Source organism: Notothenia rossii, assembly GCF_949606895.1.
Source record: "Notothenia rossii genome assembly, chromosome: 2".
Lineage (NCBI taxonomy): Eukaryota > Metazoa > Chordata > Actinopteri > Perciformes > Nototheniidae > Notothenia > Notothenia rossii.
Window position 1 is genome coordinate 11,369,105 of NC_136904.1, and position 27,880 is coordinate 11,396,984.

At 40.6% G+C, this 27,880-nt stretch overlaps 1 protein-coding gene across 1 annotated transcript; it reads left to right on the forward strand.

Annotated features, from left to right (window-relative positions):
- Positions 1-72: 72 nt before the first annotated feature.
- Positions 73-27,711, forward strand: LOC307028198 (ras-specific guanine nucleotide-releasing factor 1-like). The gene is made up of 28 exons (XM_079663010.1): positions 73-522; positions 5,321-5,427; positions 6,794-6,941; positions 7,728-7,820; positions 9,326-9,579; positions 9,703-9,782; positions 10,182-10,375; positions 11,217-11,326; positions 11,497-11,615; positions 11,835-11,995; positions 12,165-12,228; positions 13,125-13,267; positions 13,587-13,669; positions 15,101-15,349; positions 17,584-17,957; positions 18,399-18,515; positions 20,511-20,681; positions 21,774-21,880; positions 22,371-22,483; positions 22,674-22,734; positions 22,866-22,972; positions 23,123-23,207; positions 23,295-23,492; positions 24,591-24,670; positions 24,754-24,871; positions 24,960-25,028; positions 25,459-25,591; positions 25,861-27,711. The coding sequence occupies exons 1-27, from the start codon at positions 247-249 to the stop codon at positions 25,549-25,551; spliced, it is 3,774 nt and encodes a 1,257-aa protein (XP_079519136.1). The 5' UTR covers positions 73-246; the 3' UTR covers positions 25,552-25,591; positions 25,861-27,711.
- The last annotated feature ends 169 nt before the right edge of the window (positions 27,712-27,880 follow it).

Sequence of the window (27,880 nt, forward strand, 5' to 3'; positions counted from 1 at the left end):
CCTACACTCGCAGCGTGGACTGAGTGCAGTTGAATGCGTAACTTTGACTCTCCTTGCATCCTTCTATTCTTCTTTTTCAGCTTATTTCTTCCCAGTTCGCAGGCATTACAGTGGCAACTGTGGATGGACAAGCAGGAGTGGGCTGCTGCCCACCAAGTCTGACTGTGTTTTGGAGGTGTTGAGAAGGGAAAAGAACATGTAGAGTCCGCAGGCTTGTCCGCAGATCTTCTCGGATTCACAGCCAACATGCAGAAAGGGATGAGACTCAATGACGGCCACATCACCTATCTGGCTCTTTTGGCTAAGAAAGATGGGACGAGGCGAGGTTGCCTGAGTAAGAAAAGCTCAGACAACACAAAATGGCATTCTAAGTGGTTCGCTTTGTTGCAGAACATGTTGTTTTATTTCGAGAACGACTCCAGCTCACGCCCCTCCGGACTGTACCTGTTGGAGGGATGTGTGTGTGACAGGGCACCGTCACCCAAACCATCTCTCTCCGCGAAGGAATGCTTAGAGAAGCAGGTAAGATATCGATCACACGGAGAGCTCCCATACGTCTGCCTGACTGAAACTGTCTCCTGAGCGGACGCACTTATTAATGCAGCTTGTTTTCTCTCTCCTGGTGGGGAAAACGTGCTTTGATCAACTCGGTGAAAGCGTTGACAAGCGGAAGTGTTCTGTGTACGCAGCGAAAACCGCAAACGACACAGTTTCTGTTTTTATCCCAACATCTATTTATCACGCAAACAATGTCCCAGAGATGTTCACTTGACGTTCAGACTTACGTAATGGCGTCATCCACAATGATTGATTGTCTCGATTCAGCACTAAAATAGCCTGCCTCAAAGCTAACTCAAAAACAAATATGCAATGCTCTAAAGTTAAATTTGATTCTCAGTAAAACTTTGCAAACACGAAAACTGGTTAACCTTCTATATTTATTTTTCTCGTTGTCATCACAACGATGTGTTGCAGTCATGGTTGCAGTAGGCTACGTTTATTTTATATAACATTATTTGTTGTTGATATGCTAAGAGTTCAGGGATTGCTCATATGCAGGGAGTAAACTTAAAAACACTATCCAAACTTTGCAGGTTGCCATCTTGCGGAGGAGAGCTGCCCCTTCCCTGTCGTTTTGACGTATTGATTTAATTCCTTGTCTTGATATTAATAGCATCCTACCTTGGCAACTGCGTCTCCCCGGTTCATAGCGGCTTGGTTCATTTGATAGCTCTCTCATTATCATGGGTTTGTTAACGACAGCCATGAATGAAACCCAAACGATGTCCCAGGCATGCTTTTGTTTTTCTGTACATCATCCCCCCCATTCGTTATGGCTCCTCTGGCATTTGGATTAACATGTGTGAGGGCTACACCATTTCCACTGTTTAGTTTTTTTAATGCCAGTTTAATAGGGTCATAAATAATCTCAGGGATAGCATGGTTACCTCCAGCGAAACAGTTTTGAGGATTTAGAAAGGCTGCAGCTGGAAGGAATAAACCTTGTGGCATAAAAGCATTTAGGAGCCAGAGAAGTGGTCAAGCTGCTGTGAGCTATGACTGCAGTCACCAATCTGCTCTGCTTCACCTGCAGCACGGCCAATACAGGATGAAAGTCAAAGCAGTGGCTCATTTCATCTCTTCAGTCAGCAGAGTCTTCATATATGAGGCTAACAGGTTGTTGTTGTTGTTGTTGTTGTTGATGTTGTTTTCCGACAATGCCATTGAGATGTAAGTTTGGCTGATATTTTACTTTTGAGAGCATATGAACATTTCCAGTAAAAAACCTGGACCCTTCACTAGGTGCACAACAAAACTAATATCTCAAATCAAATACAACCAACTTCAACTTTGCCCACTAGCAAGCCTCATGTTTGTGTCACGACATTAGAGTGTTTTGTCTTTCTTTAAATATAACTCTGAATATTTGATGACTGCAACAAAAGACTCTTGCCATTCTGGTGCTGGACACGTTGTGGGTAATGTTCAGGAAATGAACCCTTTAACCATGGATTCAAAAAGACAAACAAACTCATATGGATGCCCACATTGTTCTGCTCTTATTTTCCAAAATGATTGTTGTTACAAAATCCATTACATTTCCAGAGCAAAGTTAGTTTGCAGCTTGATAACGAAGAACTAAGAATCTTTACTTCAGGGGAACATTTGAATGACCCGAATCTTACAAAACAATCTTTATTTGTACCTGGATTCAATCAAAACTCCATACAAATATATTGCATGTCTTATCTGTGTTACCTATTATGCAGATTCAATATGCACCATGTGTTGGAAGTTCGTATTTATTATAAATAGCTGAAATATGTACGTAGCTATACGAATCAGAGTTAGATGACATTTGCCTTGGATGCTCTCCTGTCATACTTTACAAATCCTCTGTAAAACCTGTTGAATAATTAAACATTTAATTGAAAATGTATACTCTAGGTTGCCATGTAAGTATTCCAATCTGCAGTTATAGTTATAAGCATGGACGCGTGTTTTAGTAATTATAAGTGACTATTGTACGGTGGCTCCTACATGTTCTGTATGCGGCTGCTTCCATCAGCTACCTGGCGTCCACGGTGCTGAGCGCTGCTGTCACGTCACGTTCTTCAGACACTTGCCCTCTGCCCTTTGTTGGCAAAGCTGTCAGGATTAGTATCAGTGTCACCAAGAGGGCGTCAAACAGATGTGCCAGCAGAATTCAGACAAGTAAATGCATGTTTATTTGACCCTAGATGATTAATTTTTTTATTTAGTGTCAAATTTAGATTCTTAGGGTGAAAGTCGTCAGAAGGTAGATTAAAAAACCACTGGGTGTTTGTCATTTTTCAAACAAGCAATATTTAAAATCATGTGAACTTAGATTTCCAGTATTTGTTTTCACCAATATATGTTTATACTATAGTTTTAGTTTTCTGCCTTATATGCAGACAAAAAGTATAGCAGATCAGAAAGAGCTCTTATTTCACGAATCAGTTGTTCAAGTAGACACTGAGTTAAGACTCTCACAGCGTGAACTAATAAACTTTGTTCATCGTCAAGCTTATTTTTCTTACAGTCCGAACAAGAGCTCTATTCCTAGGACATGGACGGAGTGACATCTATGATGACAGCTGTTCATGCAGGCTGCTCCAGCGAATTTATTTCAACATTGAATTAAATGAATTTGAAAGCCATGAATTAGCATAACACAGTCTTCTGTTCAGCACGTGTCCCTTTACATAATATGTGTCAGGAATAAATTCTCTCAGTTTTGTGTTATTTGCGTGGGGGTGTAAATTGTTGTGCACGTGTATAAAACATTTGGTTGCTTATTTGCACAAATACATGCTTTTTGTTAACCCTGCTAGCATGTCTTGCGGGACTATGTGCGTGGCTCGGAGTCTGCGTGGGTCTCACAGTGTCCTCCTGCATACGCCGATGCTGATCTATAAAAGGTGAAATGAGGACAGCGAGAGTAATCAATGCTCCAGGTGTCTGACGGCATACAGATTTCCTTTTCACTTTCCCCTCTCTTGAAAAACAAAGAATGACACTTGAGTCGATGAGCAGACTGCAGAGGTCATCCGAGGCAATGCTACTGTACATTCCTGACATTAAAGCCGTTACATGTGCAGATTACAACAGATTTCTTGGGAGCGCGTCAGTGTGTGTGTGAGTGTGTGTGTCAAAGGCTGCAGGAGGAATGGCCCAGCGAGAGCTGGATCTTATCTGTGTGTGTGTGTGTGTGTGTGTGTGTGTGTGTGTGTGTGTGTGTGTGTGTGTGTGTGTGTGTGTGTGTGTGTGTGTGTGTGTGTGTGTGTGTGTGTGTGTGTGTGTGTGTGTGTGTGTGTGTGTGTGTGTGTGTGTGTGTGTGTGTGTGTGTGTGTGTGTGTGACAGGGAGAGGGACAATGCAGCGAATAGATGCCAAGCCAACTGCCACCTTGCAGAGCTACGGCGCTTTTTATAGCCCTCACTCCTCAAGAAGGCAAAAGATCTTTCTCTCGCTCGCCCTCCGTCTGTCTCTCTCCGTTCTCATTGTATTCTTTGGAGTGTTCCACTTTTTAAATGTTCTTATTCCCCATTTAGACGGCGAGCTACGTTTAAGCCCACAGTTACTATGGCAACCCCTATTTGCATCTGAAAAAGTGCTTTTGAAGGGGCCAACGAAATGTCCAACAACATGCCTCGGCATTGTGTCTCACTTAGCAAGTACAGCAAATATGGGCATTAGTGGAAATGTGATATGGTGACGGGTAAAGAAGGGGGGGGGGGCGAAGTGGGAATGCTTGATATGTTTTTGTCCTGGTTTTGCTTTCACTTAATTAAACCATTTTCACCAAAATCAAAAGCAAAAATGGCTCTGATGCAACAGAAATCTACCATTGAGAACATTTAAAAACTGGATCAAAACTTATTTTAGAGATACAATTGCAAATGTTATTGAAGACAGACATCATCATAAACATTTAGTTGAAACATTTGCTAATTTTGTCTCACTTTCAGATGAAATTCAATACTTTCTGTTCATAGATGTGGCTACGTTATCTCACTTACCAAGCAGGTGAAAAAAAGGTTTGACACTCAGAGGAAGCAAGAAACTGGAAGCGCATTTCTGTTGCTCATAAGGAAATATGGAACATTACTCCCCTTCACAAATGATTTGCTCTTGGCATTTGGGAGGGATACAAAAATCCAATATATTGGATTTGTGGGGATCTATTTACAATGCATCAGTGTTACATGACTTGATGCGTTTCTACCACCAATAGTCTGTTTTCAGTATTATTGCAATGACCACCACTTTGTTGATTTGAGGACTTTATCTGATAAGCCTATTAGAAAACATTTGCCATAATTGCCATAGCTGAACCTTTGAGGATTTAGGGTCACCGGAGATAATTGGCGAGGGAGTAAATACAGGTGAGAGGTGTTTGTGTCACTAAAACGCAGCTTAATCACTGGCACAAAGCAAAACAAAACGTGGCGTCAGACGAGAGGCTTCCTCCAATTCAGAGGTGAGTTGCCAGGTTACAGGCAGGATGCACATAGGCTTTATAATGAATCTTTCAAGACTTTTCCCTCAGGATCTCTCTCTCCCACTCATTCGCACACATGGGCATGCATGTGTATAGACATACTACTTTAAATTCAACAACATGTAGATTTAAGAAAAGCCGGTCAGTGACGAATCATGCAAGGTTTTCCCTCAGATGGGTTTCCTGCAGACCAACGCTGTACATGTATCACGGAAACCCTTTGCTGTAATATATTCTGATTGTCTTATTACATGTTGAACAAATATTTGACTCTTTCTTTCATTTCCATTTCCAGTACTACTTTACCGTCACGTTCAATCATGACAACCAGAAGTCTTTGGAGCTGCGCTCGGAGGACGTCAAGGACTGTGATGAGTGGGTGGCAGCCATCACACAGGCCAGGTACCTCACACACACATGACCTCTCACCTACATACACACACTCAGCTGTGGATGTTCTGCAAGATAAAGATTTTGGTGGGAATGTTTGTGTGTGTGTGTGTGTGTGTGTGTGTGTGTGTGTGTGTGTGTGTGTGTGTGTGTGTGTGTGTGTGTGTGTGTGTGTGTGTGTGTGTGTGTGGGTGTGTGTGTGTGTGTGTGTGTGTGTGTGTGTGTTTGTGTGTGTGTGTGTACACAATGTCATCATTTGCAACTACAGACTACAAAAAAGAGATGACTCAATTCGATTTTTATTGGAAAATTAAATCAATATTATCAATTGTAATCTTTAAAGAATTGATTGTGTGACTGTACCTAAATGCTAACACCAGTATGCTAGCAGGATGATGTTTAGGTATAATGTTTACCAATATTAATGTTAACACTTGTCCTTTTTGTTTGACTTCTTGTCTCATTACACAACCTTGAAAACATGATAATCTGTATAATTGCATGTGCAGACCCCAAGTTAGCCATGTCACTGGTCTGCTGCTCAGATACTAAATCAACAAAGAAACAAAAAATACGCTAACATTCACTTAGAGGTAAAAAACTAACAGTACAGCAATGGTATTTGATCATTTAGTCAGAATTAAGAAAGATAGCAGTGACTCACCAAAGTCAAACGATTCATCCACTTGGACCAATTAGTGTTTTTTTGTGATTCTTTTCACATATTTGTCAGCGATACACTACACTAACTTTCTTCTATACTGTACAATTTTGAGTGAAATGCCCCTTTAAGATACTGACACAAAAGAGGGCCATGCAAGCCAAGTGAATCACTCTAAATGTCAGCAGTGTGCATTTGTGTGGCGAAAGGTCAATTGATTGGACTTATTGAAGATTACATTGATTAACGTTCAGCCAAGGCAGCAGCACTGACTGTACAGGAGTTCGTTGGCCTGCATGTGCACACAGCAGGGCAATGCAGATCTGGTATATCGTTTTATTGCTTTAATAAAGGTTTTTGATTTCTAGATGCCTTTAGTTAATGTTTTGAATTTATTTTTTAGGCAACCAAGACTTTATTTTAGCACATTTCCGCTTTAACAAGCTGTTTTGTGATCAAATTAAACTAAAACCCTTTGTTGGACTGGTTAATGCTCTGAATTATAGCTCATGCAGCAGCAGGATTTACACATGGTTTGCTAAGCCTGTAAGTATTTGAAGAAAAGGTTGCATAAGTGCCTGCGCTCGGTGGAGACGTGAGGTCTGTGGTTCAAACATATGCTGATCAGAGGTCTGCTTTTGCTTTGATAAATCTATGGAGAGCCTGCAAACATGCGTTAATGAGGTCCTTACAATGTCTGTGTGCGTGTCTGTATAGTTACAGGAACCTGGCTACAGAGCATGAGACCCTCATGCAGAAGTATCTCCATCTACTCCAAATAGTGGAGACGGAGAAAACGGTTGCCAAGCAACTTCGACAACAGATAGAGGATGGGGAAATCGAGATAGAGCGTCTAAAATCTGAGGTAACTTGCCTTGTAATTTCATGCTAGTAATACATGTGTGTTGTGTGTTACTGTGGAAGAAGGAGATATAAAACATGGAGGTGAAAGCAGTCAGGAACAGTATAAATACAGAAAGGAGAATGGACAAAGGTCACAACCCAGATTTGAACAATATTGTTGTGTGTTCATGACGAACGCAGCATTTTCCAGAGCCCCTGGGATGTTTTGTTATAGCCTCTGCATACTGTTGAGTGTTTTGTATCCTAATTATTCAGTCTAAACTAGATCAAATGCATCTCCCTTTAATGTGCTAATGGCTAGCTCCAGTTGAATTGAATGTTTTCAATATGCATGAATCAACTTCTATTGTACCTGATACTGCAGCCTCCACTACAACATAATAATCAACCCTCTCACTTTTCATGGCAAAACATGTAGTAATGGATTTTGTTTTTTTGTGTTTAATTGTAGTCCTTTATTGAAAGCTGTTTCATCTGGTCTATTCATACACTCTAATGGGAGTAAATAAAACAGGGATGAATATAATGTTTTTTAAAAAACATTTTGGTGCAGTTTGTTAATATTTGAATTCTTTGAAACCAGCTAATGGAAAGCAACAAAGTTTTACACAAACATGAAAAATGGACACTGAATAAAAACATAAAGAATCGTAAGAATGTCAATAAAACACAGAGTGCATTGAGTGAATATTACATGAGCGAGATCACGAGTAGGATTATAGCTGCAGTGTAAAGTCCTCTCATCTTTGCGATATCAATGCGATGTTTGATTTGTGTTGGATTTTAGATTGCTGGACTGCTCAAGGATAATGAAAAGATCCAGTCTAATCCAGAGGTACCTCCCAGTGAAGATGACTTGGAGATCAAGAAGATCAAAAAGGTGAGATCTTGCTGCTTTGTGCTGTGCCGTTTTCAAGGAGAAGAAAATGAATCAATCTTTTGCCACGAAGAAGGCCAGGAGGAAGGAAGGGAGGGGGATTGTAATCTGTGCACGGATATACTTATGGTTTCTGAAACAGGTTTTTAAACACTACATCATCTCAGGGTACCTGCAGGATTTATTTTTAACCTGCATTTATTCAGGGAAGCTCACTCCTCTGGCGTTCACAGCAGGGAGCTCCTCATCCACTACACCACAGCCTTATTCTGTCCTCAGCTCGAGTGAAGCAGCTTCCTGCTCCTTAATAAAGCTGGAGAGTTTGGAAAGGTTTGGAAAGATTTGGAGAGCCAGGTACTTTAAACCTGCAAAAGCTTAGGTGTTAATAATTAAACTAGTTTTCCTCTTTTCTCTATTGCATGTTTTGGTTGTTGCCGGCCAACACATTTTACATTTGTAATGCTTTCAACAACAATTATTGCAGGTAGCTGTATTCAAACTCACAGTTACTAATATACCAAGTAGCTGTTTGAACCTCTGCCCACTAAAGAAGATAATGTTCTAAGGAAAATTGGTAGACAGAGCTTAAATAAGAGTAAATAGTGGACAGGTCAACAGAACTCCATGCTAATGTCTGCAGGATGTATTACAAATGTGTAACATACACGTGTTTGCCCGCATGTTCTCCATAGCCACTGTATAAGGTAATACCATGTGTTGTGGTTAGTTTGTTGAGGTGTAAGTTACGAAAAAAAGTAAACGAATACTGGTTTTAGTTCTAACAATATGGATTTCTGGCTGCTAAATCTGCATCCACATGACACGCGATGTTCTCAGGTTGCAGGTTGGGCGCAGGGCATTACGGTGAACAGCCAGCTGTAATCTGATTGGTTGCGCGTCGAAAGCTCAGCGGTAACGAGGTCAAAGTTGAAATCATTTGAACTTTTAGCGCAGAGCTCGGCGATAAATTGGAGCGGTGCCCGACGCGTCGCGGCAGCACACCGGCAGCGCTTTGCCGCTTTGCCGCTTGTCATGTGAATGCAGCTTTAGATTGACGCGACAAACCACAGTTAGCTTTACATTTTTAGCTTGTCTTCATCATGGGGACATACCATGATAGACATCAGCTGCAAAAAAAAGGATCTGCGTCGGACTTTATGTGTATTCCTCCTCACCAGATGTGTTCATGTACTCCAGGAATGTTGCAGTGAAGAGGGATAGTGACACAGCTCATTGCTATTCAACAATGCTTCAACATGATCATTTTTATAAATAGGCTAGTAAAAATTGAAATACTAAATTAGAGTAGGTGATTTGAAATACATAGCTCGTTTTGAATTAAATAATGTTTTACATTCACATGGTAACATCAGAAGACTATCATGGTGAAAATGATGTATCTTCAAATCTTTCCCAAAGTTGTAACTGAGAAAACTCTTCAAAAACCCACTGGATTGTGACATACAAACAACAGTAACTTAGCTTTTGCTAACTTGTTTTCATCACAGGTCCAGAGTTTCCTGCGAGGTTGGATTTGCCGCAGGAAGTGGAAAACCATCATCCAGGACTACATCCGTTCGCCTCACGCTGAGAGCATGAGGAAAAGGAACCAGGTGGTGTTTAGCATGCTGGAAGCAGAAGCCGAATACGTCCAGCAACTCCACATCCTGGTCAACAACTTCCTGCGGCCGCTCCGCATGGCCGCCAGCTCCAAGAAGCCGCCCATCACCCACGACGATGTCAGCAGCATCTTCCTTAACAGGTGGCTGGTGGGGGGGGGACTGGTTTAGAATGTGTTGTGATCAGGCACTGGAAAGCTGCCAAAAGTTGTGAAACAAGAGAGAAAAAACAGCTGCTGACGACTGTTTATTATGTGTTTTATTAGTGAGACCATCATGTTCCTCCATCAGATCTTCTACCAGGGTCTGAAGGCACGGATAGCCAGCTGGCCCACTCTGGTGCTGGGTAAGAGACACAGAGACAACCACTTACTGTATAACAGATGCAGTCGAACATTATGCTTCTTTTTTGTCTGGATTCCTTTAGAGCAGTACGCATGACGCAGTTCTCTTTTAGATATTTACCCTTTTTTCATCAATCCAGTATAATTGAGCATGGCTGGTAGCACTTCAAGTACTCACACATTTCTTAAGAGACCATTTCCTCGTTTCTCACAGGATTCACACAACATAAGTCAGAATTGTTTTACACCTATGAACAACATGTGTTTCATTGTTCAAAATACAATTTAATTATAGCTCAGATTAGTACCTAAACACGTCAACAATTAGAGCTACTGACTCTTTTCATGGAGAATGATCTGATATTTTATGCATTCAAGAAGTGTTCTGTTTCTCTTTGCAGCTGACCTTTTCGACATCTTGCTGCCCATGCTGAACATCTACCAGGAGTTTGTGAGGAACCACCAGTACAGCCTGCAGATCCTGGCCCACTGCAAACAGAACCGAGATTTTGACAAGCTGCTGAAGCAGTACGAGGCCAAGCCCGACTGTGAGGAGAGGACGCTGGAGACCTTCCTCACTTACCCCATGTTTCAGGTAGGAGTTCAGAGCTACGCTGTGGATATCTGCAGGATTATTCCACACACAGTTTCATAAAGTATGCTGTGTTTAGTGCCTTAGTCCTTACTCCCTTTTGAAAAGAAAGTGCTCTTACAACACTGTGAGTTTACCCAAGTTCCCGTCGAGATTCTTGATAGTGTTGTAGAGTAATCTTATGCTAAACCCACATTTTTCACATTTCTCAATTCCGTTGAAAATTGCGCTGGAGCTCCATGTTTTGTCAACGTCAGTGTTTTTGGATATATCTCTTTGGAGTTAGATCTTTATAACAGAGCCTCATTTGGCCTATTTGTTTAATTTTTTTGCTTTGATGTATACTGGTACTTATGCTGCTGCGTGTATGCTCTTTATATCATACATGCTCGTTGACAGTTTTTATCATTCTGGTGTGGTCTAAAGAACGACGATTTCTGGAAGATTGCATTTAAGTATAACAAGCACAAATACGCAATAATAATACAAACACACCTTTCCTGACAAACGCCTGACCTCCATGCCCGGTGTCAGCCTCCCAGGCCTCCATTAGGCAATCAGTGTATTATTTGTGCGAAAGTTAATAATTATACCTTTTTTAAAATTTGACCATTGTGAGATGCCATCATGGAAAACGTATCCGTGTTTCTTGATCAAGTAATGAGATGACGAGCAAAGTGTTGTAGCCCTTTTGCACAACAGGGGCTTCATGGCCAACTAATTGCCTGTTGAAACCCTTCAGGTGCTTGGGACTGCTTTTTTTAAAGTTTGAAAAAAATCACATGACCTTTCAAAGTTTGAAACATAACATTTTAAAGATATACTCTCTTTCACTCTTTCTCAGATCCCTCGTTACATCCTGACGCTGCACGAGCTACTGGCTCACACCCCCCATGAGCACGTGGAGAGAAACAGTCTGGACTACGCTAAGTCTAAACTGGAGGAACTCTCCAGGTAGATCTACTGACCGTCTGATAACCAAGCAACTCAAAAATACATTAGGATTGAATGGATACAGGAATTACAATCACATGTGTACAGTGATTTTAGGGAAGGATACTCCATTTTCAATACCAAACACACAACTTAAAAAGTGAAAAACCTGTTTAATTCTGTTCCTTCAGAATCATGCATGACGAGGTGAGCGAGACGGAGAACATCAGGAAGAACCTGGCTATTGAGCGGATGATTGTCGAGGGCTGTGAAGTGCTCCTGGACACCAGTCAGACATTTGTTAGACAAGGTAAGTAAGACAAAATATGAACACTGATTTCGTTTTTCTTTTTTTACTTTACTGAACTTTATGCCCAGAAAATGCATCAAAGACAAATGATGTACAAAAATAGCTGAGGCTGTCTCATAGTATTTCCGTATTAGGGTTTTGAAGGTTAGACACTGATAATAAGATCAAGGTTAAAATCAAATTTCATATGTTTTCCTGTGTGATACTGACACTCCACAGGTTCCCTGATCCAGGTGCCGATGAGCGAGAAAGGGAAGATCACGAGAGGCCGTCTGGGCTCTCTGTCTCTGAAGAAAGAAGGAGAGAGACAATGTTTCCTCTTCTCCAAACATCTCATCATCTGTACCCGCGGCTCCGGGGGGAAACTTCACATCACTAAGGTAGGGTCAGATCTAAATCAGCAGGTTCTTACTGATTCTTAAAAATCTAAAACCAATAAACCTTTTCTTAAATGATCCTTTAAAACACATCAAACCTCTCTGAACTTTGAAGAGTCTTCTGTCTATCAGCTGGTAACAGACTGCATGTGACCTTTGAACCCTGTCTCAGAATGGAGTTTCCTCTCTCATAGACTGCACACTGATGGAGGAGCCGGAGGGGACGGATGATGAAAGTAAGTTACCATGAAAACTAAACTTTTGTATATACGTTTAAATGTAATGTAGTAGTTGAAGCATCAATATATGCAGTTTTGTCTTGGCGAGCGTTAGAAAATACAGAAAATGTAACTGCACTATGTAGGCAAAGTATTTCCCTAATGTTACCATGACTCAGATAATATCTCTCTGAGTTATTAGTTTCCTTGAACCCCTTGGATTCAAAGACTGACAATCCTCCCTAATAATCCTGTTAACATGACTCTTCAAAGAGAACTGTAAACTATTTTGTATACAAATATATCGTTCTTTGACTCACAGGCAGCACAAATAAAACCAAACCAATAACAAACTTCATTGGTGACCAGTTGAATCGATGTTAGGTGCATGCGATTTAAGGAAACCTCGATAAATCTTTGGGAATAAAAGCGATGTGCTTTCATGCTCCTCTTTCTAAATTAGGGGCTGCAGAAGGAAAACACATTTCTGATGCTGCTTTTGGATGAATTTAGCGATATGTGTCTCAATAATAAAAAAAATCCACATTATTCATGATTCTTACACTTAATTTATGCACTTTTTTAAATTATTGAACATATTACTGATCTGGGAATTAGTAGAAAATGTTTTGTTTTTTTTATTACAAAAATCGCTCACTGGCGCAACATTTTCAGTTTTTTTCTTAACTTCCAGGGTCTTTCAGACATTTAATGGTAAAGCACTCATACACATATCATTTAAAATATAATTGTTGCCCTTCCTTTACACTTTGCCCAAAATATATATATTTGTTATCATATTTTGTCATTCCTGTTTTCCCCTCTTTCTTCTTACATGGCATATTTTCACTAATTTTAATTTTAATTTTTATCTGTCAAAGTGAAATAACGTTTTTGTAATGTGTGCCTTGCAGCCAAAGTGGAGCGGAGTGGTATGGACACAGAGAACCTGGACTTCAAAGTGATGGTGGAGCCCAAAGACGTCCAGCCTTACACCGTCATCCTGGTGGCTTCATCCCGACAGGAGAAGTCAGCGTGGACGAGCGACATCTGCCAGGTACTCCTCCTCCTCCTCCTCCTCCTCCTCCTCCTCCTCCTCCTCCTCCTCACCTGTGGGATTTAGGACTGAATATGTTCCAAACAAACACACAGCATAATAGCAAAGTGCTTGTTTGACTTAAGTATTATTAGACAAGGAAAACTCTATAAGACTGTAGGCTACAAACATCTGACACAACCTCTTTATATAGATTTCAGGACAGAGTGTAATTATAAGTAACTTTTTAAAGACTTGGTGGAAACCTGTATTGTCCAGAGCTTTTTGTGAACTCGCTAACAATGTTTCTTTTTTCTCTGTCTGTCTTGCTGCCTCGCAGTGCATTGACAACATCCGCTGCAACGGTCTGATGATGAACGCCTTCGAGGAAAACAGTAAAGTCACCGTGCCTCAGATGATTAAGTAAGAGTCTGACACCTTGCAGAAAATGCACATACATTATACATACACAAACCGAGAGATTGGCAGGACATGAATACATGACAAATTCATGAAAAATGCACGAACATGTGTGCCCAAACTTATGCAATTTGTACATCTCTACGTGAGAACCCTCAGTGACATAATATATTCCCCATGCTTTAGCAGTAAAGAGTACAACTAAGACCCCCATCACCCCAGCCACAAACTGTTCTGTCTGCTGCCGTCTGGCAGGCGGTACCGCAGCATCCGGACTAAAACCACCAGACTCAGGGAAAGTTTCATCCCACAGGCAATAAGACTGTTAAACACCTGAACTGTTGAAACATCATCCACACTATTCATCTGGCTGCTACTTGAACATTATTTATCTATTTACCTAATTATATTTCAATGACTTGCATATAGACTCTTATTTCACTATTTCACTTTTTTAAACAATTTTTCTTCTTGTATTTACTATTTAATATTTACTTGCACTATATGTTTTCTGTTTATCTCTGTTTTGTGTTGCACTTTTTTTCCATTTTTTTTTCATTTTCATCGACATAACTACACTGTAGCTATGTTCGTTTGACAAATAAAGAACTTTGAACCTTGAACCTTGAATTACAGAGATCCTCAACTTGATATGAACCTTAACTCTTTGAATTATGCAATAGAAATGGACCACAAGTGCCTACACTGGTTCTTGTTGTGATGTTGCTTCTCAACATCTAGAAACAAATACAAAATATCTCTTCCCTCTATACTCTTGAGTTATGTTTACTTTTGTATTATCAGCCTTTGGCGCCAATCCTCTTGCTCCTCCGCACATTGTCACACAGTTTCAAAATGCACGTAAAGTAATAATGTAATGTAAAGTAACATAATGTAATGTACTTTAATAATGTTAAGTGTACAACCGAATGTAATGAGGCTAAAGATAAAAGCCTTAGCTCATATTTGCAAAAATAACAAGTGGTGTAAGTTTTGTGTTTTAAAAAAAATAATTATTTAAACAGGATCATGCAAACAATTCCTTAAAGGAGGTCAATTTCACAGACATTTAAAACACACTATTTATGTTTACAATAGCATGGACACACACACACACACACACACACACACACACACACACACACACACACACACACACACACACACACACACACACACACACACACACACACACACACACACACACACACACACACATAATAGCATAGATTTGAAAATAGCCCTCAATGTTGTAAGTAGGCTATATAAGTGTTCTTTTCCAGTGGGGGAATCCAACCCAAAGCAATGTTAATGCTCTTCCCACTGACCCACATGTGACCAGAAAAGTGTACAAACTGGAGTTGGGCTGCATAAGCACTCGAAGCTAAATCCCTGTGAGTCACATTCCTAACCTCAGTTTAAATCCTAACGCAGGTCGGACACCAGCTTGTACTGCGACGATGTGGACATTCGCTTCAGCAAGATGATGAACTCCTGCAAGGTGCTGCAGATCCGCTATGCCAGCGTGGAGCGATTGTTGGAGAGGCTCACCGACCTGCGCTTCCTCTCCATCGACTTCCTGAACACCTTCCTCCACTCGTACCGCGTCTTCACCAGCGCTGACGTGGTGCTGGAGAAGCTCATCACCATCTACAAGAAGCCCATCAGCGCCATCCCCGCGCGGTGAGTGATCCCCCGAGAGAGATGACTTCAAGAGGTTTAATTAGGGATTCTATGAACACACTCCTATGAACTAATCCATAGTTAAATTGCAGGCTAACAGAACAAGTTGAAGATGGCCCCTATGCAGTTGTAACCAAACATGTTATTGCTTGTTCTGCTTACTCATTGTGTAGTCATTTAAATTGTAGTCATTATTACACTTAGAGGACATGTCTTTAGCTCATATTAGTATGCATGATTTGAAATGTGTGAATCTTGGGAAAGCCTTAAGCTCGAGCTCATCAAAATGCCCTCAACTTTACCTTTGACACTGCTACTAAGCAAGGTTATCTATCGAATAGCAGCATTCATCAGGTATTAAAAAGTTCTGCAATCCAAACCAAGATGCGGGACTTTTTGAGCCACGCTAGTTGCTTTGTAAGTTGGTCCACCGCCTTGAGCCAGAATACAAATATGTTTTTAGGTTTTTGTTAAAAGTCTGACACTATAGACCTCTCCTCAGACAAAGTTTGGAAAACATGCCCTGTTACCCCTTTTCACATGGCTGTAACTTGGTATCTTTGACCTGTAACAGTAAACCAGCTAGCTGAGCTGCAGGGTTGAATAAATATAACCGAACCCACATGATTTCATATATAAAAGTTGCCGCAGAAGCTTATTTGTGTAGCAAATTTCAACAACTAGTAATGTGCTGATGTGAAAGATTTGAAATGAAAGACAACTTCAACCAATCACATCAATGTGTCCTTACCAGCAGAAACGAAATACATTTATCTACATGGCAACTGTGATTAAGTTACTTTGAGTCTCTGTTCATTACGTTTTTTAAACAGGGGCGCTAAAATAAATTGTTACATTAAACTCCTCAGAGCAATGCACTGCGTGGCCAATCCATGCAGCTTGTGACAACTGAAAAAAGTTTGAATTTTCCACATATCTTCCTCCGGAGGATGCAGCAACAGCTCTGTAATGGTGCAGTGAAAAGGTGGGACTCCCCCGGTGTCTGGGTTTGTCTTTGCTCTCACGTGGACTGTCTGTAAGCAGCCCATCATACGCTGTCCAGGTGAGAAGGGACTGGAGGAGAGGCAGCGAGAGGTCACACCAGCAGATCCACTCCTCTGTCTTCTGTCCACCATCACAGTTAATTGGGTCCTGCGTCCACCCACCTCTCCCTCACCCCCCCTTCCTCATCTCCCTCCCTCTCCTTCCTCTCTTTTACCCTTTTCCGTTCTCTCACTTTTCTTTTTCTTTCCACGAGTCTGACCATTCTTCTCTCCGCTGCGCTGTCACCATGGCAACCCTTCACTCTGCTGCAGGACCCCACCCTCTCCCTCTCTCCTCGTCTTTCTCCTGCCTCCCTCCCTCTCTCCCTTTCTCCCATCATCTGCAGCGACTCTACGGTATTAAATATTGATGGTGGTGTTTTGCACCCAGACCCTGCTCTCCTCTCCTCTTCTTCTCCCTTCTTTTTGTGTCTCCCCCTGGTTCATTTCCTCCTCTGTTTCACTTGTGTCCTCTCTTGACTCTCCACTTTTTGCTTTTTGTGCTTTGCCTCTCCTTTCCTCTATCCTCCCAGCCTCTTTCATTCCCATCGTTCCCATTCTCAACTCCCTTCTTAAACTGTTTTGCAAATGTAGGCGAGGAGACACAACATGGCTGCAGCTAACACCACACAGGGCTGGAGGCTTCCCATTCGCCCACTCTCAGCCAGCAGCCTTCGCTCTGGTGGAATCCATATCCACTATGTTGCTCCTCTCTCGCCCCCTCCCTCGCAGTGTATCTGTTTTTTTTGCAATGCACCTCTCTTTCTTTCTCCCACTTTCACTCTCTCTCTTTCTCTCTCACCCCTTTTCTCTCTGCCTCTCTCTCCCCATGTCTCTGTGGGCCTCCCCTGGGCTGGTTGCTGTTGGCAGCACCCGTGCCTCCCACACTGTCACTTGACATGCTATTTATAGGCCTTCAGAGGGGGTGGCTCTCAGTGCAAGGAGGATGCTGTCTTAAACAATGTAGCTTAAATAAAAGAGGCAGGAGCTCCCGAAGAGCCCTGTGGTTAATGTGTTGCCTTCTCTGCTCCTGTGTACCGACACCAAATGCACCGTGCACCCCCGTTATCAACCTTTATCCCCTGTGCTTTCTCCTATCCAGGTCACTGGGAATAATTACCCATAATCCCAAAAGTGATGTAGTGAAAGATACTCATGCGTCTGTATTTCCCTTCTCTTTCATTCTCTCAGTTCTTTGGAGCTTTTCTTTGCCAGCAGCCAGAGCAACAAACTCCTGTACGGCGAGCCACCCACGTCGCCGCGTGCCAGCCGCAAGTTCTCCTCCCCTCCCCCCCTCGCCATCACCAAGACGTCCTCGCCAAACCGCCGACGCAAGCTTTCGCTCAACATCCCCATCATCACGGGGGGCAAAGCCCTGGACCTGGCTGCTCTCAACTGTTCACCCAATGGCTATGCAAGCATGCACTCCACCATGTCACCTTTCAGCAAGACCACCCTTGACATCAACAAGCTTTACGTGTCCAGCACCAAGGCCAGCAAAATCCCCGATGAGGGAGAGACCAAAGCTGAAGGCAAGGCTGAGGAGACCGTCCTCAACAAGCAAGGTCAGAATTACAGTCCATGTGTGTATTGTGGTAGCATTTCTACAAACTAATTTTCATGATAATATCTTCTAAGTCTCTTCCAGTCATACAAGAGCAACTTTACCAACTCTCCCTTTAAGGTTAACGTTAATAATATATATTCCGAACTATAAAAGTGGTCTTAAGTCAAAAGTAATCACCTTTTTTAAGCAGTATCTTTGAGATTGAAAAGGCAAAAGGCAGCAGTACATATAAGTGGGCATATATTGAAATGTAATAATGCCAATGATATTAAAACTGCCATAATCATTGACTGTAAAGATATTGAAAATGCGCTCTACTTTCAGACTTCATGAGCCTGGAAGCTTTCATTTCTGTCTAATCTCCCAGAAAGCCCAACTCTTCTTCTTCTTTGCTGCCTGTTTTAAATTCTTGATTGCCAAACTACTTGTTTTTGTGCAGATCTATCTGAGAGAGAGGAATGTAATGAGGACCCAAGTCAGAGTGAGGAAACAGAGGCGGAGATGTCTCCTCCCAAATCACCATCGACACCCAAGAATGTCAAGTCAAAAAACTCTGGTGCAGTAAGACTTTAATTTCCCACCGTTGTGTTGTGACCGTTGTTTTCTGTTTAGGGAGCTCTAAACCCAAGACTCTTTACGGACGTCTTGTGATACACTTTTGAATCCCAACCCAACAGTTAAAAAACAAATGTGTTGGCAAGAATCATAAGTAACTTGGCAAGAATAAAAGAGCTGGCAAACGACAAGCGCTTAGTGCTGTTGACAAAGAGTACTTGCCAGTCTTGGCGGATGATAATATGACAAAATAAAATGAATAATAATAGATCATGTCAATAACAAGAACCATTAGTAACATGAAGCACATTTAACAGGCAGGCTTTTATTATGTTACATTCTCTACGGGCACTTGAATGAAGAATTTCAACTGCAAGATTACTTGATTTAACCAGATAATGGGCAGCAGTAAAATGAGCAGTTAAACCGAAAATCATTTAATAAAGCGCTATTTGAACTACACCAACAAGAGCTGTCGCAGAAGACACACCAATTGGCATTTATTTGCAAGTTAGGCTGGGTTTTTCCTCACTGTTTACAAAATGGCAGTGTCTTTGCCACAACACAATAAAGCAATAGTTTGACTTGTGCCAACTGTTGGTTAGCTTAGCTTAGCATAAAAGCTGGAAACGGGGTGAAACAGCTTGCATGACACTGTAAAAAGTTAATAAAATCCACCTACTGGTATATCTAAAGCTTACAGATCTACCGTTACCAATAAAACCAAAACCTTTAGTTAATAAATGAATACATTTTGCCACAGTTGGACATTGGCAAGCTAGCTGATGTCCCATGTTGCTTGTCTTTGTGCTAAGATAAGCTTACCAGCTCCTGGGGCATTTACTGTAGACATAACAAAAAATTAAACTTTAGCATTTCTTTGGGTCACAAACCTTACTATCAGCCAATGTTGACAAGGTACATTTAATATTTTTTATTTATCTCAAAGATGTCAACAAAGCAGGGGAAACTGGCAGCTGTCTCAGAATAGTAAATTCTAGGTCCTTATCACGTTTTCAGTCGGTATCATAACATACAGTAAGGGGATTTCTACCATACATTTTTAGCATCCAGCATATTCAGTGTGTGCATGTGAGAAGTGTAAAGAGCTTGAGATAAGGAGAGTAAATCATAGAGTTAAATAAAGCCTGATGCAGTTGACTGTATAGCAAACTTTTTTTTCAGAAATGACAAGCGTAACTACAGCCAAATAAGGTCTTCTTGATAAAAACCACCCACAGCTTCGTGGCCCTCCCCGTACCGCACAGAGAGGGAGCATCCACCCCGTAGGTAGTCAGGCACAATTCATCCCCAGTGTGTTCTCTTCCCACGGTTCTCGATACAAGGGAAGCCAGTGCCTTGTGTGAGTAGGTGGAAGGAAACCTTGTACCTTAGCAACGATGTGCATGTTCTTCTATACCGCCCCCGGCTTAACGGAGGAAGGCAGGGAGGAAGGGAGGGAGTGAAGGAGGGAGGCAGACACGGTGTACACAGCATCACTGCCACGAGCTGCAGGACACTCTGTCTGTTTTAGCTCTCTGTTGCCCTCCGCTGGGCAACAACTGAGTTTGATTATACACAAATAGTATATCCAGTGCAAGGAATTCTACCACCTTTAATCACTTAACCTTTGATCCACCCTTCATTTCCATTTCAGCCTAATCCTGTCAGACGCTTAGTAATGTAACTGAAAGGATTTTAATATTGGTGTTTTTGCAGAAAAAATTAATTGTTCCTGCAAGTATCCTTTTTACGTTTTGATGATAACACTCAAGAGTAATAATAATAATAATACATGAAACTTATATAGCACTTTTCTAAAAACTCAAAGACGCTTTGACAGAGAATAAAACACAACACGAAGAAAAAATACATAGAGAAAAACAGAAAAGAGGGGGCGGGATGGTTAGTGGTTGAATGCAGTGTTGAACAGGTGGGAAGCAAGGTCTCTTATTTTATATTCTAAAGTATCTCTGTTTTGTTTCCCTTTTTGTAGAGTTTTCCCTGTTTTCCTTCAACAATGGCATGGTGGTGTCATCTTGCCGGGAGCTGGACAATAACCGCAGTGCCCTTTCTGCCGCCTCGGCCTTCGCTATCGCCACCGCTGGTGCCAACGAGGGCACGCCAACCAAGGAGAAGTACCGTCGGATGTCGCTCGCCAGCACAGGTCAGTCATATGAGAGGATGCTACTTCTGTTGACCAATAAAAAGGGTTGTTGAGGACTAATTTGAAATAGTCCCTCGAGTCCATTATACCACCACAAAAAACGACTTGGTTATATAACAGATGAATTTAAAAACAGTTCATTTCTGAGTGGATTATTTAGCCATTACAGAAACAATTTAGCTGTGTTATAATGAATGATGACCCCTAGGGGGCGTCCAAACAAATACAAAATCAAAAGTTTCCTGTTCATTTTTTGCCACCATTTAAACAGGATATACATTTTCAATTGAACGGTCTTTAAATTTGGTCTTGTATTAAAAAAAAAGTTTTTTCGTAAGTCAATGTGTGTCCTCTCTTTCTGTGAATTAGCTGTAGGTGATTGTTTTAACATTAGGAAAACACTGCCTAGTTTAAAGGTGGGGAAGGTAATTTTGGAGAAACCAGCTCGAGTGCACTAGATTTTGAAAGTACACAGCCACTTCCTTACAGAGCCCCTCCTCCAACACACACGAACGCGCACATGACCAATGAGGGCACGAGATAAGTTTGTGCACAGATGGAAGGCTGACAGGCAGGTAGGCCATCCAGTTATTTTAGCCGAGCCCTCTCAGATGATTGATCGTGCTTTTTACAGCGCCACAGCTTCCACAGATGATATTTTTTAATGGATTTTTTGTCAAAGCACTTCAGACATTCATTGCTATCAGGATGTTAAGAGCATTCCATGGAATATAGCAAAAAGTGTATCTCGAGCCGGTTTCTCAAACCTACCTACCCCACCTTTAAAAGTCCTGTATGTCAGTTTAATGTCAAGTTTTCATAATGGACCAGTATCACAGTATGGTACTGTACCATTGAAGAACCCTGCTTTACATGAATTAAGTCTGGGGAAATGAAAGGAACACAAGTATGACTCTGTCTATTGCATTTATATAGATGCATCCTTTATGTTCGAATAATCTTTGACCAGAACAATATTCAAATAAACTGGATTTTCTGTATCTGGAAGAAAATTAATTGGAGTACATCACACAGCTGATTATTCTGTGTAGTGGTATTTAGTATATGAACAATTTAACTTTCTGCTTCCAGGTTTTCCTACAGACCAGAGGAATGGAGACAAAGAGTTTGTTATCAGGAGAGCGGCCACTAACAGAGTGCTGAACGTTCTGCGTCACTGGGTCTCCAAACACTCGCAGGTGCAGTTCACCTTTCCATCTTTCATTTGAGTTTTTCTGTGTAGCCATCTATAGGACTTTGTAGAAGGAAAAACTACTCTTGAATACTAGTAACACTAAGTACATTTAGGTACTGTAATTATTTTTTATTTTGGGTAACTTTACTTCAATATTTCAATTTAATCCTATAGTTACTTTGCAGATTCATATTATCAATACAAAATAAGTTATGAATTACTACTACATATTATTGATTATTCTACCCAGCAGTTAATCAAAGGCTAAATTTAGGCCTACCTTTATCTTCTGCAAATTTAAAGATGCTAACATCATTGCATCACCAGTTAAGTTAAGTATGTGATGTTGATCTGTTTTACACAACTAAGCTCTTCTAAACAGGACTTTTAATTGTAACAACGCATTTCTATTGCTATTTTTACTTGAGTTAAAGATATGAGTACTTCTTCTCACACTGTTCTGTAATAATCTTTGCGTCTTTGGTGGTTCTCAGGACTTTGAGCTGAACACGGAGCTGAAGACGAGGGTAATCAGCTTCCTGGAGGAGGTGATCCACGACCCAGAGCTCCTCACACAGGAAAGAAAGGCAGCTGCCAACATCATCAGGTGAGTTTTCTGGTGTTATCTGTGACCGCACATCCAATTATAAATGACACATTTTGGTTTTCTGCATATTTCTGATACCATGAAATGAAGACAGTAGATTATAGGTCAGGCCCTATCTGAGTCCTGATGGGACATACACAAGAAGTCAATGGCAACTATCAATAATGGCCGTTTCTCTTTTTGTATGTAGGACTCTCACTCAGGAGGATCCAGGAGATAACCTGGTCACACTGGAAGAGATCACACAGATGGTGAGAGAGAGCAAAATGTTCTGGTATAAAAACAACTTTCTACTTTTTAAATTACTAGCGTCCTGTAGAGATGCTTTGAGCTTTAGCTGTGACACTCATCTTCCCTTTGTGTGTTTGTGTCTGTGTCTCAGGCACAGGAGGACTGTAAAACTGAGCCTTTTGAGAGCCACTCGGCCCTGGAGATAGCTGAGCAACTCACACTGCTGGACCACCTGGTCTTCAAGGTCATCCCATACGAGTGAGTACACACACGCAAGCATGCAAAGCCATGAACACAAGCGCTATACGCTAAAAAGGAAAAAGGCTGATTGGGAGGTGGGAAACACACACAGTGAATGTTGGTATGTTTTTATTTGTTGATTATTTAAAAATATTTTTATTTCTTCAGGGAGTTCTTTGGTCAAGGCTGGATGAAGAACGACAAGAACGAGAGAACTCCCTACATTATGAAAACTACCAAGCATTTCAATGATGTATGTGTTTTTAAACATTTCTATAATGTGTATTCTAGACAGACAGAGAGACATTTGTATCACTATGTACTTCTCTTATTTTGTCAGATCAGCAACAAGATCGCGACAGAGATCCTGCAGTGGGACGATGTCAACCTGAGAGTGTCGGTGATCGAGAAATGGGTCGCAGTGGCAGACATCTGTCGCTGCCTCCACAACTACAACGCCATGCTGGAGATCACATCCTCCCTGAACCGCAGCTCCGTCTTCCGCCTCAAGAAGACCTGGCTCAAAGTCTCCAAGCAGGTATAAAACATTTCTTAAAATAACTTCCTGTAGTGAGCTAAACTGGGTGAACTATTTTCAGGTTTGCTCGTTTTATCACTAAAGTTCAGCTGGGCCTATAATAATAGTTTGCCAATTCGGCATAACATTTTTGCCTATTTGCTATTTTGCCTAGTGTTAAATTAAAGGATCAATACCGCTAAACTCAGCTAAAATAAGCTAAGCTAACCTACCCCTGGCTTTGGTTTCCTATTTAGTATGCACACTTACATTTGTATCCATCCAATTATCCAACTCTTGAAAATAATGTGAATGGTGTAATACCATAAATGTTGAACCTGAAAAATGAAACAATAATAATAGTTTGCCAATCCGGGATATATTTTTGCTTATTTTGCTTAGTTTTTAATTAGAGGATCAATAGGGGGCAGTGAACTTAGCTTAACTGAGCATAGCTGAGCTAAGATAAACTACACTAAAATACCCCTGCTTTGGTTTAATATTTAGTATGCACACTTTGAATTATATCCACCGAATTATCCAAGTCTCGAAAATAATTTGAATTAGTGTAATTGCAAAAATAAAGCAGGGCATATTGCAGGTGAAACTAAATGAATTGAAGACAACATGCTCATTGTAGGAGCCAATTAACATCTGTGGGTATAAAGGTAGGAACCTATGTTTGGTGGTGAGAGGTTCCACCGGAAGGCCATACAGTTTTAGAACACACACGAACACACACACACGGAGAACACACACACACGGAGAACACACACGGAGAACACACACACACAAACACGGGATTACAAGCAAAGCAAAGGTATTGTGTAAACGGTAATATCGTGTGGTGAATATGGAAAGAAGCAAGTCAAATGGAAACCAGTAAAATGGAAATAAATGGACTGTTTCAAACTGGAAACTTTGTTTCTGACCTTTATTCAATTACACCCACCAAGCGGATCCTCAGAGGCTTAAAGCGTTGGCTTAGCCTCTACACTCATAGAGAGGCACGCTTTTGAATAGCATTGTCCTTAGTTCTTAAAACATGAATACACGTTTAGGAAGATTTCAAATACTTTTTTGACTCCTGGTTACAAGAGTTTTTCTTTCATTTTCTAGACGAAGACCGTGATCGACAAGTTACAGAAGCTGGTGTCATCAGAGGGACGATTCAAAAACCTGAGAGAAGCTCTGAAGAAGTAAAGCTTTTAATTGCTTACAGTTTTATTCCTCTTAGCCTTTGTGTACTTTATCGCTTTACTTGCCCTGTCCTTGTCCTCAGCTGCGACCCTCCCTGTGTTCCCTACCTGGGAATGTACCTGACCGACCTGGCCTTTATCGAGGAGGGAACCCCCAACTACACCGAGGACAGCCTGGTTAACTTCTCCAAGATGAGAATGGTAAGGAACACCAATGTGCTGAAGGACACACAATGACACGCACTTTATATTTTATCTGTCTCATATTGTTTTATTTCATTGTCTCCAGATATCTCACATTATCAGAGAAATACGGCAATTTCAGCAAACAGCTTACAAGATTGATTATCAACCAAAGGTGAGGTTCATTTTGTCTGTATCTTTTCATTGTGTATTTTATTCTTTTTCAGGTTTTGATTGTGTTTTCAGAGACATTATTTGATGTCAATTTCAATATATTTTTATTTGGCTAATAGTCTATTTTAGTTAGTACCTTTCAGAACTCCATATTGTGGCCAGCTCGAGTTTAATCGATTTCTAAAATCAGCAAATGTATTACAACTTTGTCAATGTAATGCTAGCAAAGTGGTTTCATGTATATCTTTGAATACTAGTGATTGTCTTTGAGGAAGAATAATAATGTCTGCTAAGTTATATTGATCACATTTATAATATTTGAGTTAGAATGCATTTTAAGAGTGTTCAGCTTGCATCTCTGTTGATTCCCCGATATGTTTGACATCTTTGGACTCTAATTTAAGTTTTTGCTGTAATTATTATTACTTTAGGTTGCGAAGTACCTGCTGGACAGCAGTACGACACTGGATGAGGAGAGCCTGTATGACGCATCTCTGAGAATCGAGCCCAAAACTTCAGCATGAAGATGATCGCACACCCCCACCCCTCCTATGGATCACATTTAAGTTATTATGATATGCACAACAATTACAGAGACATTCACAAAGAACATATTATTATAACTCTACATTCGCACTGAGAATGTTCGAATAATGGGATTTTAAGATGTATAATAAGTTGCAGAAGTTACAATACAACACAATTCAACCTGAATAAACTAAGTAAAAGTATATAAAAGGTAAATTGACAGTAGTAATGAGCTCAAGAGTTCAAAAAGGCTGTTGGATGAAACTGATCCTTATCTTCAGGGTGGGGGACTGGGTGGGTTGGGGTCTCTGATAATCCTGTTGGCCTTCTTCCTGCACCGCTCAGTGTGGACTTCCTCCATGGGTGGCATCTATGTCCTGGTGATGTGCTGAGCAGTTTTCATCACCCTCTTTGATGCTTTACAGATAAAGGCAGTACCAGGCAGTGATGCAGCCAGTGTAGTGAAGTGTACAGGAAAAATATATCATAATGTACATAAACTATTATTTGTATTAGACACAGTAGGCTGTGCCCTTCTAGTATGTGCTCCCCAATGGACTTGTTGTGTATAATCGTTATTAGAGACTGAGTAGAAGCCCAGAGAGGTTTTATTTATAGTTACAGAGTATTTATGTTATTTCTTGTCTTGAAAACCATTTTATGATACATTAATTTTCAACCATAGAATAAACAGATGAGAGTAAATACAGAAAATATATTTAGTCATATCCTATTGTCTCGTTTATGAGAGATGATGGTCACATTTGACACATGATGATAAACTCCCACTTTTGCTCAGGTGTCAAAGTCAAAGAGAGAAACATAAGTGCAGTTGTCTTTAAACAAGTCCCCATACAAACATATTGCTTTTCCTCAAGTGCCATTTTAATAATAATACAAATATATGCCAATCCACTAGCTACATTACAATTACATCAAAGTTGTGTAATCCTTACGATTTCAGTCCTGGGCGATTTGAAACTGAGATGACTGAATGCGCCACCAAACCAGAAAACTATCTTATTACTGAATGTAAATCCAGTAAGTGCCATGTCAATTTCAGAAAGAATGATAATCATAAATATTATACACATCTGGATTGATCAAAAAAGAAATCTAAGGATTCCAATTTTAAAGACTTGAAATAACGACGCTTTAAGAACTTTTCCTCTGAGACAAATCAAGGGGGACTGCTGTGGTGGCGGAAGTTGACTCGTGTGATTTGATGTTTTATGTAGCCACAGAAAGATAAAGACAAGAGATTTTTAAGTCAGACTGCGACAAGAATACCTGCTAATTTCTGATTGAGCTGGAACATGTTTTCAGTGTGGAGAGATGGGTTTTTATGCTTTGCTTATTATCACCTTATTCCCCTGGTGGGCAACATGATGTATATAGAGCATAAGCACCGGGCAGAGTATGTAGCAGATGTAATATTGAGCCACTTCAGGAAGTTAAATTCCCAGCTTCTACACTCAGACCGTAGTGTTTACAGTTAATCCTCTTTGGCCAGTGCATTATAGTTTTGCCTTAATCATGAAATAGATTATATACACAAAAGTATGTAAACTATTTTGTTCTCCAATTTTCCAATGAAGCAGAAATATTTGCTGTGTACAATATTGTGTACAGGCAGTCTGATGCATTTCCTAACGTGCAATGTGTTAAAAAAAACATATCCCTCGAAATGTGTTATCCTTATGATTGTTCAACTCTGTAATAACTTTCCTGTGTATGATACTTTAAAGCAAATGTTGAAAACAACTTATAAGTGTAACACATTCTGTATCCTGTCTATGTGTTAGCAGGAACTATAGTTATATTGTGCTTATTCTTGGAATATTTATAGGTATTTTTTACAGGCTTTGTATAGAAAAACACCTAAAGCTTAAGTGGCAGGCATGTACCACTTTTACGTGTTCAAATCAAATCTATATCTAGGACAGTTTGTGTACTGTATTGAAACCCCACCCTTGCACATGAATCTTTACCCTCTAACAGGCACATCCAATGTTTGCAGTGAGCAATACCCAGTGGTATGAGAATTATCTTTCAGTCTATTTCAACAGCTTGAGTAGTATTTCCAGTTTTGTATAAAAGTGTATTCTTTCCTGATTACCTCTTGTTAATAAATCTATTCTTTCTCAGGGGGAGAAGTGTCTCAAAGGCTGCCAAGTTTGTTTTACACTGTGAACTGAGCAGTGGTGGAAAGTAACTAGGAATTTACTAAAGTACTGTACACATTTGAGGCACTTGTATTTTACCCGGGTATTTTTTTATTTATACTGCTTAATACTTTGGTTCTACTGCATTTTGTAAGCTAAT

Bases quoted from the DNA above. Each gene is read 5' to 3' on its own strand.
- LOC307028198 (XM_079663010.1), top strand. From the start codon at position 247: ATGCAGAAAGGGATGAGACTCAATGACGGCCACATCACCTATCTGGCT. The intron at 11,616-11,834 runs GTAAGTAAGACA...GACACTCCACAG, and splicing joins TCAGACATTTGTTAGACAAG to GTTCCCTGATCCAGGTGCCG. The intron at 18,516-20,510 runs GTGCAGTAAGAC...CCCTTTTTGTAG, and splicing joins TGTCAAGTCAAAAAACTCTG to AGTTTTCCCTGTTTTCCTTC.